Source organism: Neophocaena asiaeorientalis, unplaced genomic scaffold, assembly GCF_003031525.2.
Source record: "Neophocaena asiaeorientalis asiaeorientalis breed wild unplaced genomic scaffold, Neophocaena_asiaeorientalis_V1.1 scaffold49, whole genome shotgun sequence".
Classification (NCBI taxonomy): domain Eukaryota; kingdom Metazoa; phylum Chordata; class Mammalia; order Artiodactyla; family Phocoenidae; genus Neophocaena; species Neophocaena asiaeorientalis.
The window spans coordinates 3,150,337-3,163,125 of NW_020172456.1; the positions used below are offsets into that span (position 1 = coordinate 3,150,337).

The 12,789-nt window shown below is 43.5% G+C and overlaps 1 protein-coding gene across 1 annotated transcript in view; it reads right to left on the reverse strand.

The window, feature by feature from the left end:
• LRRC74A (leucine rich repeat containing 74A) overlaps window positions 1–12,789 on the reverse strand; it is a 77,533-nt gene that overhangs the window by 57,126 nt on the left and 7,618 nt on the right. The window contains exons 5-9 of the mRNA XM_024737798.1: window positions 12,077–12,173; window positions 6,472–6,521; window positions 6,040–6,121; window positions 2,418–2,503; window positions 1,856–2,050 (exon numbers count right to left, since the gene is read on the reverse strand). Coding sequence (XP_024593566.1) covers window positions 1,856–2,050; window positions 2,418–2,503; window positions 6,040–6,121; window positions 6,472–6,521; window positions 12,077–12,173 — 510 coding nt within the window. The remainder of the gene's footprint in view (window positions 1–1,855; window positions 2,051–2,417; window positions 2,504–6,039; window positions 6,122–6,471; window positions 6,522–12,076; window positions 12,174–12,789) is intronic.

The window sequence follows — 12,789 nt, forward strand, 5'->3', positions numbered from 1 at the left end:
GGGCACGAACCCGTGTCCCCTGCATCGGCAGGCGGACTGTATATTTTAAGCTTTTTTCTGAAGCCCCTAAAACAATTTTAAAAATTAAAATAAAATATTTGGTCATCGTAGAAAAAATTTAAAAAGCAGTAGAAAAAAATGTTAAAATTGCTTATATCCCACTAACCGGAGAAAATCCTTTGCCATTTCGCTGAGGTAGCATTTTAGTCTTAAAATTCAGATTCTCTGAACTTTCCCTGGCTTCGTTGACCACCGACCGAGGCTCAGTCCTTTGCAGGCTGGGTCAGTCTCTCTTCTCTGAGTTACACTTGGTGCCCCTCCAGCCAGGCCGGCCTCTGAGCTCCCCCGGTCACTAGACGGCCACCTGGTCTGGTCTGCAGTCACCACGCTCCGTCCACAGGTTGGAATCTGACTCCCTGTTGTCACCTCAGCAGCTCTAAGGTGGCTGTCCTCTCAAATGGTGGTTCACCTTCACTGATTCCTAACTCCCATTCTTCTTCTACCAGCACCCCCATGTCCTCGGTCCCCCCGAGTCATCTCCACATCTTGCGGGAGTTGGAGCTGCAGTGGAAAGCCAGGTAGAGCTGGCATCCCTCTGCCTCTTGCTAGCTGCACGGGCTGACAAGTCAAGTCACACAGCCTCAGTCTTCTCATCTGACAAGTGGGGCTACTGGAGCCCGCTTGGTAGGGCTGGGCCATGAAGAAGGAGGCAAATCACTTGATATGGAACCTGGCTTGTGGTAGGAGTCCCAGAAAGGGGACCTATTAATAGAAGTCCTCATCTTACATCAGTTCTCAACTTCCCGTGAACTTCTCTGTTATAAATTAGCATCTGTGAGCAAATTGATTTAAAATGAAATATGTATTCATTCTTTCACTTAATAAATATTCAATGGGCATCTACTTTATGCCCAGGACTCTGCTAGGTACGGGGGATATAGTAATGGGCAAAGCCAAACACGTCTTTGTCCTCAGGAAACTTTCGAACTAGTGGTGACAGACAGTCAAATAGTCACTCAAATGGGAGTATAAGGAAAAACTCCATTGAGTTCTGCGTGAAGGGGCAAACAGGAGCTGAATGATCCTGCAGGGTCCCTGGGGAATTGCTGCTCCAGCTGTGCGCTGAGGCAGACCAGCAATTGAGGCCAGTGGAGGGAGTACTGCAGGCCCTGTGGGAACGGAGATGAAAAAAGACCCTGAGGCCATGGCTGGAGTGCGGGGGGAGAGTGGGGGGTAAACTGAGGCTGGAGAAGCACACAGGGTGAGAGAACGGGATTTGAGCAACGGAGGCCATGGTGGGGGGGGGCCTAAGTGGGAGGAGAGTAGGTGTGGGTGGGGATGGGAGTCAGATTTACGCTCAGAATTCGTACTCTGGCCGCAGTGTGGAGAAAACCTGGAGGAGCGAATTCCCTGGTGGTCCAGTGGTTAGGACTCAGTGCTTTCACTGCCAGGGCCGGGGTTCAATCCCTGATCTGGGAACTAAGATCCCGCAGGCCTCTCAGCAAAGAAAAACAAAGAAACTGGAGGAGACCGAGATGGGAGCAAAGAAGACCCTACCCTGTGCCAGGGGAGAGCAGAGGGTGACACTGGGTTTACAGCAGAGAGACAGCCAAGAACGTACGCACATATGAAGCACAAGGTAGATTTTCTCTCCAGCAACATCCAGCCCCATCGTCCTGCTGCCCCCACGCCAATACGCACAGACACACACGTGCATGAACACACATGGACACACGGACACATACACAGATGCACACACATGGAAGCACGGACACACACGAATGCACGGACACACACACGCACACACACAAATGCAGGCACAAGATGTCCCGTTCCCAGCTCGGGTGAAGACTACCTTCAGAACTTTGAGGCTTTCATTCAACTCCAATCCTTTGCTGATTTTGGACAGCCCTTCATTGTTGATGTTGTTGCTGCTGAGGTCTAGGTAGGCCAGGGAGTTGTTGAGTCTGAGGACCTCCCCTAAGGCTGCAGCCCCCTCGTTCCCAAAGCTGTTCATGGAGAGATCCAGTTTCTTCAGGGACACGTTAGCCTGCAGGGAGAAGGGAGAGCAGCAGCGGCATGAAGACTGCATGCAACTCATCCAGCCAACGGGCCCCAATTTTTGTCCCCTGCTGTCATCCAGACAGGGTGCTCAGTGGTTCCCAGGAGGGAGATCAGCCAGGTCTTTCCAGATCCCTCCCAGCTGGGCTCAGAGTCTCCAGTACTCTTGAGGCTCATTCCCTTTGGGCTGAGGTCATTCCCTACCCCCTAGTTAAACTGTCGCCTTGAAGTACCCCCAAAGATGCCAACTAGGTTTCAGCAGGGTGAATTTACCCATGGGGAAGGGTTCAAGGTGGCTGACTCAAGGGCTTGGCCGTCCTCACCGGGGCTCAACACACCACTCCCGGAGGGCTTACCCGGAGACCGCTGCACAAGGCCACCACTCCCTGGATGTAGAGGTGGTTCCAGCTCAGGTCCAGCGACTGGAGCCCCACGTTGAGGGCTGTGGGAGGGAAGGAGTCATCTCAGCGTCCACCACACCCCAGAGAACCCAGTCTCAGGGTTGGCAGAGGTCCATCACATTGGGGATAAGGATCGCTCAATCCTCATGCAAAGCAAAACACAGAGGTAATAATTCGTCAGTTATTCATTTAAACACAAAATTCTAAGATGATTCCCAAGGCTGGCAGCAACGTAGTAAAATACTCATACATTGCAGGTGGCAAGCAAATGGTATACTCTATTTGGCAAAAACTATCTGGTCACAGACATTTTCCTGTTAAAATCTGTTTACTCTATCTCACAGCAATATCACCCCTGAGACTCTTCCTAAGGAGACAGTACAGGATTTAAGAAGAGCGACATGCTTGTAGATGTTTTCCCTGGCATCACTTATAAAAGTAAGGTTTGTGACTCACAGGGGAAGGGTAAAGCATAACATAAATATCCATCTGGTGGAAACTTAAACAACCATTAAAACAGATGGAGAGAGCACGGCAAACCTTGTATTTACATAGGGACACTATGATGGGCATGGCGTGTGGTACCGCGCGATGTCTTTTTCATGGAGACCTATGGGAGCAGTGGAGGCCTCAGAATTTCCATCCAAGAGAGCTTTAGGGATACAACCAGGTGGAAGTGTGGAGGCATCAGGCTTGTCTAGAAGTTGGGTTTGCACAGAAATTGCACATTTTTTTAACTTAAAGATGCTTTTGCTCATGTGCTACATAGGGCTGGGAAAGCATCCTATTTAAACACTTCATCATTGTTATTTTTATCTGGGGAGGGTGGATGTGCCGAGGACACCATTGGAAGGAGAGACTAAAGTGCTCTTGAAGGATTACTGAGTGGGAGGAATCGCCTTCAGGCCCAGGAAAAATGTGTTATTCTGTTTTATTTATTTATTTTATTATTTTTTTAAAAAATCTTTTGCTGCATTGGGTTTTCGTTGTTGAAAGCGGGCTTTTCTCTAGTTGCAGCGAGCGGGGGCTACTCTTCGTTGCCGTGCGTGGGCTTCTCATTGCGGTGGCTTCTCTTGTTGCAGAGCACGGGCTCTAGGCACACGGGCTTCAGTAGTTGTGGCTCGCGGGCTCTAGAGCGCGGGCTCAGTAGCTGTGGCGCATGGGCTTAGTTACTCCGCGGCATGTGGGATCTTCCTGGACTAGGGCTCGAACCTGTGTCCCCTGCATTGGCAGGCGGATTCTTAACCACTGCACCACCAGGGAAGCCCCTGTTTTATTTTGTATGGACAGAACGCTCTGTACTGATCATGTCTTTCTCATGTCAACCACCAGGACAGACTTTCAGGAAAGTGCACGATACCTTCTATTATATTGAGAACAAACTTTTGTCCTGCCTTCATTCTCTCCCTGCCTGTCTCCCTCATCCTATTCTCATTTTTCTCTCCTCTTCTGTGCCAAGTCCCTCACTGAAGTTAAACCTTTTTTTTTTAAAGATTTTTTTTGATGTGGACCATTTTTAAAGTCTTTATTGAATTTGTTACAATATTGCTTCTGTTTTGTGTTTTGCTTTTTTGGCCACGAGGCATGCAGGATCCTAGCTCCCCGACCAGGGATCGAACCTGCCCCCCTTGCATTGGAAGGCAAAGTCTTAACCACGGGACCATCAGGGAAGTCCCTTAAGTTAAACCTTGCAAGCCTGCCTCTCTTAAATGGCCACAAAATTAAAATTTTAATTCTGTTCTCAATACTTACTAGCTTTGTGACCTTAAACAGGTTACTTATCCCTCCCGTACTTCTGTTTTCTTATTTATAAAATAGAGATGTTAACGTGTACAAGGTTTTTTTTGTGAGGATTGATGTAAAAAGCCTAGTATGATGCCTGTCACATAGTAATCATCTTATATTCGGTAGCTTTAATAATAATAAAGATTCTTTTAAAAACTGCATATAGGGCTTCCCTGGTGGCGCAGTGGTTGAGAGTCCGCCTGCCGATGCAGGAGAATGGAAAACTCGACTCCTAACTCCTGCCCCTCGCCCCCATACTGTTACTCCTTGAGTTTTTCCCTCTAAGTAAATGACACCTGCCTCTAACCAGTGACTGAAACAAAAGAGTCGTGAGGCTACCTCTCCCTTCCCTCCTCCTTCACATCAGCAAGTCCTTTCGGCTTTACTTGCAAAGTATATTCTGAATCCAACCACTGCTCAGGCACTACCCCCTCCCTGAGCTCACGCTGTTGTCCTGTTTAGCCTGGACCCCCACACCAGCCTCCTGACCAGCCTCCCTCTTCCATTCCTGTCCTCGTCAGCTGCGGGCTTCACACAGCACATCTGCCCCTGCACGCCGTACCGTTTCGCCCCACGCTCACATCCTCCACGACTCCTCGTCGTGCGCCGCGTGGATCCCAGGCTCCTTGCGTTCCATGGCTCCCGCGGCCCGACGTCAGGGGCTGCAGGCAACAACCTCTTCTCCTTGCATCCTCCTCCGCTGTCCCCTCTGCTCCAGCCACACTGGCCCCCCAGTTCCTCAGACAGGACGCGCTCCATTCTTTCTGCCTGGAGCCCTGTGTGTCCAGACCCTCCTAGCACGGCTCTTTCTTCTTTGATATTCAGGCTTCAACAAAGAGCCACCCTCCCTGTGGGGCTTCCCTCACCACTCCATCTAGATTAGCGTCCCATCCCCACTGCTAGGAGTCCTTTCCTTTTCTACTCATTCCCCCCAGGAATGAGCATTTAGGTTTCTTTCTTTTATAACACTTTTGCAGTGAAACCTCCGCAGACATCTCTCGCTGTGTATGTGTGAGAGCGTCTCTGAGACACGTATAGAGGGGAACTGTGTCACAGAAAATATAAACATTTTTGACGTTAGTAAACACTGTCAAATTGTTCTCCAAAGTGCCTTTACCTAGTAGACTTGTGAGTGTTCCTATTTCTTGCTTGTATTAGCCCTTGATGTTCTCTGACGGGAAATTTTTACAGCTCTGCTAGATGACAAGGGAGATCTTTTTGTTGTTTTATTTTTCATGTTTCTAAACATGGGCACTTGGCTTTCTTTGGTCCCTGTCCATATGCTTTCATTGGGAGTATTTATCACTGCCTAATGGAGCTATAGGATCTTTTATCAATATTCTGAAGAGTAATCTTCTATATGATACAAATGCTGCACATTTCTACTCCTTAACTATTGCTTGTTTTCTATCATTGCCCCACAATGTCTTTTATCACAAGCAAGTTTTAAACTTACCGTTGTCAAATATATGAATCGTTTCTGTTACAGTTTCTGCCCATTTCTGTTTAATAATCCGTAGTCTCCCTGAAGTCAGCAAGTTACTTCACTCTACGTTCTTCTAATCATTTTAAAGTTTACTTCCCACATTCAGGTGTCTGCTCCATTCAAAGTGTACTTCGGGTGTGGTTTACATCACTTTTTATAATCAGAACGTTCAATAACAATAAGAAACCGGAGATGTAGCTCTGACAAGCTGTCATACCCCATGTCCCTCTCCTTTGCTGGTTCCTCCCTCCGCGGATACCCCATGTCCCTCTCCTTTGCTGGTTCCTCCCTCCGCGGAAGACTCACCCAGCATCTGCCCCAGGTACTCTCCTGCCTTATCAGAGAATTGGTTGTGACTGAGATCCAGCGACTTAATTCTGTAATTGGTCTAGAGAAAGAAACAGTGCAGAGAGAGGTAATTTTTGTTTTCTTTGTGACTGCAAATACCTCTCTTAGAACAGTGTGGGCCCCCATATGCCAAAAATTAAGTAGACTAGTGTTCTTAGACTGAGGACAATTTCTTGTTCATTTCCTGCTGAACTGTGGATGACTGCTGTGAGAATTTAGCACCATCCAAACAGTCCTACCACTTGCTGAGGTTTTTGATAGGATTGACGGAGTCTAAATACTCACCATCTCCCTAAATCAGGCAAGTAGCCTCACCTCCCTGTGCTCAGAGCCACCCATCTCCCGGGGCATCTCTCACGTGGCTGGCTGCACCCACCCCTTGCTTCTTACCGATAGGGCTTGGCAAAACAGCTCTGCGGCTTCTTCCTTGAAGTTATTTCCTGTAGTGAAGGGGGGCATTAGCAATGTTCTCCAGACTAAGGCTCCCTTACTCTCCATATCCTAGCCCTGCTAGTCTCTTGCCTTTGGAGCAATCAGACGTAGAAAAGGCGGCAAGTACTTAAAGCAAATGTTTGGGCATAGGCGAACACAGGGGAAAAAAGGCAACCAGTAACCATCTCTTTAACAGTCCTTCCCTTCTCTCTCTGCCATGACTGTCCAGGGAGTTCCAGGGGTTGGTACACCATACCCTGTGCATCCATTAACAGCGTCAACCCCTAGCCTAACGCCTAAAATGTGTAACATTATAAAAATGCTAATCCAAGTCTGAGCAGCAGGGTTGGGACTAGAGGGATGAATGAGGCACTTGAAAATCTCAGTAATCACGATGGGTAATATCTTAATATTTTAAAATCCAAATCAATGCAAAAACATCTATGATGAACCAAATTTTAAAGAAAAGCAGGATCTGACCCTGTACTTGCACGGCCAGGCCTCACTCACCTCACCCCAATCTGTCCCTGTTGGATCCTGTTTCTTATTTAAAGTGCTGATTTTTTTTCATCATGGATTTGTTTTTGCATTAATCTTCACTTTCAAAAATGTTGCATTATGATATTATTTACTTGGTTACTGAGTTTTTTTGGTGCCCCTTAAGTTTTGTGGCTGAGGTGAGTGCCTCCCTTATCTTACCCTAGCCCAAGATTGCTAAGCAAAAACATTGGTGATTTCCAGAGAATAAATGACACAAACCCTTACACCCAAATTTCTCCTTTGAAACCTTAATAAGCTCTATGCCTCTAGCACCTAAAAAGTGCTTGGCACATAACAGGTGCTCAGTAAATCCTTACTGAATGAATGAACAAATGAATGAACTCACTGAAACACAAGTACTTCTTTGGCCGTTTCTGGTACCAGTGCAATAGAATGAGATAATAGTCTAGTCAATGTATAAAATTAGGCAATCTATTATTCAAATTGTTGTGTTTATACCATTGGTTACCAACAGTGCATTGGCTGTCAGAAATCATTTGGGAAGCTTGATAAAACACAGATTCTTAGATCCCTCTCCCTAAAGATTCTGATTCAGCAGCCTGGGATAGGGCTGGGAAATTTGTAGTTTTGCAAAGAGCTTTCTGTATTAATATTATATTAGAGGTCTTAGCCAATATAACCAGAAACCTCTCTAGGAGCTATAAATATTGGAAAGAAGAGACGAAAACTTCCATTGTTTGCAGACATGATCACTTACCTAAATAATCCAAGAAAATTAACAAAATGTTAGAACTAGTAAGATAATTCAATCAAGTGACTGGTAATAGGCTCAGTGTACACAAATTAATAGCTCTCAAACATACCAATAATAAGTATGGATAATTAGAAAACGTGATAGAAAAACATTCTATTCTCATAAGAATAAAATGGTAAAAGACCTACACATAAAGGTAATATGAAATATGCATGACTTATAATGAAGTAAAACTATAAAATTTATTGAAGAACATAAAAAAGACCTGAAGAAACCATGTTCTTAAATGAAGGTATTCAATACTTTAAATATGTCAATTCTTTCCTGAATTTACCTAGAATATTAAATATAACCCCAACCAAAATCCCAGTAAGTTTTCTTTTTAATGGAACTTGACAAAATGATTCTAAAATTCAACTGGAGGAGAAACCACACAAGAATAGCCAAGATTACTTTGAAAAAGGTCAGACTTTGTCCACTCAAACATAAAATATATTATAGCATATCATATAATTATAAAACTAATATATTGAATATTACATACTTGATATATCATTTTAATTACAACTAATTATTATATTATATAGCATATTATAATTTTAACATTCTAAGCATACTAAAACAGTACAGTGTTGGCATAGAAACAGATTAATGAGGTGGGATAGAGACTCTAGAAAGGAACTTATATTTATATGGGAATTTAATAGATGATGACATTCAAATTAGTTAATGGTAGATTATTCAACTAATGATGCTAGGGCACCTGGCTGTGAGTTTTGGAAATAGAATGTTTGACTCCTACCTAATGCCATGAACAAAAAGAAGTTCTAGGTATATTGAAGGTCTACGTGGAAAAAAACAAAATTACAAAAATATTTGAAGAAAGTAAATATTTATAAATCTGAAGTAGGAAACCATTTTTTAAGCGAGACTACAAAAATTAAATCCATAAAGGAAAAGACTGATGAACTTGACAACAGTAAGTATACAAACTTTCATGTAAGAGAACACCAAGGGAGAGGGTGTGGAGAAAAGGGGACACTCTTGCACTGCTGGTGGGAATGTGAATTGGTTCAGCCACTATGGAGAACAGTATGGAGGTTCCTTAAAAAGCTACAAATAGAATTACCATATGACCCAGCAATCCCACTACTGGGCATATACCCTGAGAAAACCAAAATTCAAAAAGAGTCATGTACCAAAATGTTCATTGCAGCTCTATTTACAATAGCCCGGAGATGGAAACAACCTAAGTGTCCATCATCGGATGAATGGATAAAGAAGATGTGGCACATATACACAATGGAATATTACTCAGCCTTAAAAAGAAATGAAGTTGAGCTATTTGTAATGAGATGGATAGACCTAGAGTCTGTCATACAGAGTGAAGTAAGTCAGAAAGAAAAAGACAAATACCGTATGCTAACACATATATATGGAATTTAAGGAAAAAAATATGTCATGAAGAACCTAGGGGTAAAACAGGAATAAAGACGCAGACCTACTGGAGAACGGACTTGAGGATATGGGGAGGAGGAAGGGTGAGTTTTGACAGGGCGAGAGAGAGTCATGGACATATACACACTAACAAACGTAGTAAGGTAGATAGCTGGGGGGAAGCAGCCGCAAGGCACAGGGATATTAGCTCGGTGCTTTGTGACGGCCTGGAAAGGTGGGAGGGGGAGAGTGGGAGGGAGGGAGACGCAAGAGGGAAGACATATGGGAACATATGTATATGTATAGCTGATTCACTTTGTTGTAAAGCAGAAACTAACACACCATTGTAAAGCAATTATACCCCAATAAAGATGTTTAAAAAAAAAAAGAAAACACCAAGAAGAAAGCCATATGTAACATTCAAGTATGAGTATCTGTAGTATATAAAGAGTGCCTAACACTTAAGAATACAAACAACCCCATATAACAATCGGCCATTTCTTAGAAGAAGAAATTAAAATGAAAATAAGCATCTGAAAAGATGTTCTATTTCAATAGTAATGTGGGACTGTAATAAAGATAATAATAGTGGTGAACAGTTATTGAATACTTGCGTCCTATATACTGTTCTAGGTGACTCAGATTTTAATTAACGTAATCCTCACAATCACTGCCTGAGATAGGTAATATAATTGTCCCTAGTTTATAAATGAGAAAAGTGAGTCACAGAAGGGTTAAATAAATTGTCTAGTGTCAAAGCTGGGATCTGAACCCAAGTACTGTGACTTCAACACACTTAACTGACTGGTTCACAAACAGCTTGGTAATAACCCTTCTGGTGGAGATATAGGGGAAACAGACATTCCACTGGTGGAATTATAACCTGGTATAGTCTTCTTAAGGGAAATTTGGAAATTAATTTTTAACTTCACTAAAACGGGTATACCTTATATTGAATAATTCTGCTCCGGGGTGTCTGTAGAAATACTAGAACATGTGCTCAAAAGATGCATGGATAAGAAAATACTTTAAAAGTTATCTGGAAGATTGAAAAACTAGAAATGACCTAAATGCACTCCCCTTCAAAAGGAGGATATTACATAAATTATGCTATAATCATACCATGAAAAACTACCCAGGAGTTCAAAACAATGAGATAAATCTATCGTTTCTGCCATAGAAAGAAATCCAAGATATATTTAAAGGGGAAAAAAGGAAAATTGGAGAATAATCTGTAGTAAAATTTATATTAAAAAATACATAACCTCTGTTTCTGTATTTTCTCTCTGGATACTTTTAAGATCTTTTTTTTTTTTTTTTTTTTTTTCTTTTGCGGTACGGGGGCCTCTCCCTGTTGTGGTCTCTTCCGTTGCGGAGCACAGGCTCCGGACGCGCAGGCTCAGTGGCCATGGCTCACGGGCCCAGCCGCTCCGCGGCATGTGGGATCTTCCCGGACCGGGGCACGAACCCGTGTCCCCTGCATTGGCAGGCGGACTCTCAACCACTGCGCCACCAGGGAAGCCCTAAGATCTTTTTATCTTAGGTGCTTTTACTATGATATACTCAGGTGTGGATTTCTTTTTACTTTACTGTACTTAGGACTCACTAGGATTCCTGTATCTGAGAATTCATCAGTTCAGGAAACATGTCTGCTATTATTTGCTCATATATTGTTGTTCGCTTCTTCTGGACCGCCTATTAGCTATATTGAGTCTATTCATTCCTTTATATTTTTATCTTTTATATTCTCTATATCTTTATCTTTCTACCTTTGATCTATTTTCCAGGTCACTAATTTTATTCACTGTATCTAATTTGCTGTTGAATTTATCCATTGAGTCTTTAATTTCAATAATTATATATTTTTCATTTGTAGAAGTTTTATTTTGGGGGGATCTATTAAAAACAGTGATTTGTTCTTGTATGTTTTATGTTCTTAATCGTATCAAACTTGATTTAGAGTTGGGTGCAAGATATCTATTTATTAGAAGTTTCAGTTAATTGATAGTTCTCTTGTGCAGTTTGATGGACACATTTTATGGTCACTCAATTTACAGTCTATATAGGATAACGTTATTTCCTGAAGTTCTCGAGGATCCCATGCTATTACTTGTTGGGTCTGACAGCTCTCATGGTGTTTCCTTGTTTTGCAGTTTTGGACTGTGAGCCCATCTTTAGCGGAGCTTTATCTGTGGGAATCCCCAACAGCCTGGAGCCTGTCAGAGGTTTATGTTTGTTTCTGTTGGGTGCCCCAAGGTATTACCAACATAGGACCACTTTGCATGTTCATTTCCTGCCATAGGGATTCCAGGACCCTGCAGATAGTATAAATGCAAACCATAAACCTGAGTGAGGGCAGGTCTGTGGGTAATAGAGTTCTCAAGTGACTTTTTTTTTTCTGTGAGCGAGACTGATAATAAGCTAATTTAAAATTAGTTATACTACAGGGGGTCAGGTAGTAATAAGTGCTGTTAAGAAAACCAGGAAGAGAAACAGATTAGAGAGTGATGGTGACGGGAAGGTGCTGCTTTGATAGGTCAGAGAAGTCCCCTTAAGGAGATGACCTGTGAGCGGAGGCAGGAATGAAGGGAGAGCGGGAGCTGTGCAGGTATCTGGGGTAGAGACTTTCCAGCAGAGGTGGGAATATTGCAAAGTGAATCAGAAGTCATTTGTCCAGGACAGCCGTGAAGCCAGTGTGGTTGTGGAGAGGGAACGAGAATGGTTGGAAGAATCTAGCAGGGTGTAGACACTGTTCTGGTCTCTGACATCAGCAGCACCTGATCTGGCTCAGTTAGACCCTGGATCTCTCTGCTCTGACCCTTCTCTCCATTACATTCCCGATGTCCTCCCCACCCTCCTTCATAGGCTCACCTGAAAGCTGCAGAGTAAAGAGCGAAGAGGTGTTATTCTGGAGGAACTCAGAGAGGATTCTGGCCCCCTCCAAACCAAGATCATTGTCGGAAATATTCTAAAAGGCAAGAGAACACTTCAGTATGTGACAATCCCACCAAAGGGCCCTCATTAACAAATGATGGGGGTGGGGGCTTACTTGAGGCCTACTCTGAGGGAGTAGAGGTGGGGTGGGGAGAGCAGGGCTGGGGTGAAAGGATGGGAAGGGTTAGGGTGGTGCAAAGGGGAAGAGGAGGAGGAGAGGAACCCTGGCTTTTCTGATGTTTCACCGTGAAGCTCTCAGGCTGATCTCAGTTCTCTGAAGTTGACCTCAGTGACTCCCCACCTCCCCAATTTAGCCCTGGTATTTCAGATAAGCACATTGTATTATTATTATTTTTGAAACCTAAGACAACTTTATTTGGAGGGTTTGGCATGAAACAATTGAAAAATGAATTTAGAGTAAGCAATCATTGTAATTCCCTTCATTGGTTCACGAGCATGAATCACGTGCTCAGAAGTCGTAGGGGTATAAACGGACATGGTCCTTTCAGGTGAGTGGGAGGGACTTTATATAAGCCAGCCATTATCATCTTAATTGTCTTTCCCCTTCTTTTTTTAATTTTTAGAACTGTGGTAAAATAGACGTAACACAGCATTTACCATCCTAACCGTTTTTAAGTGTACAATTCAGT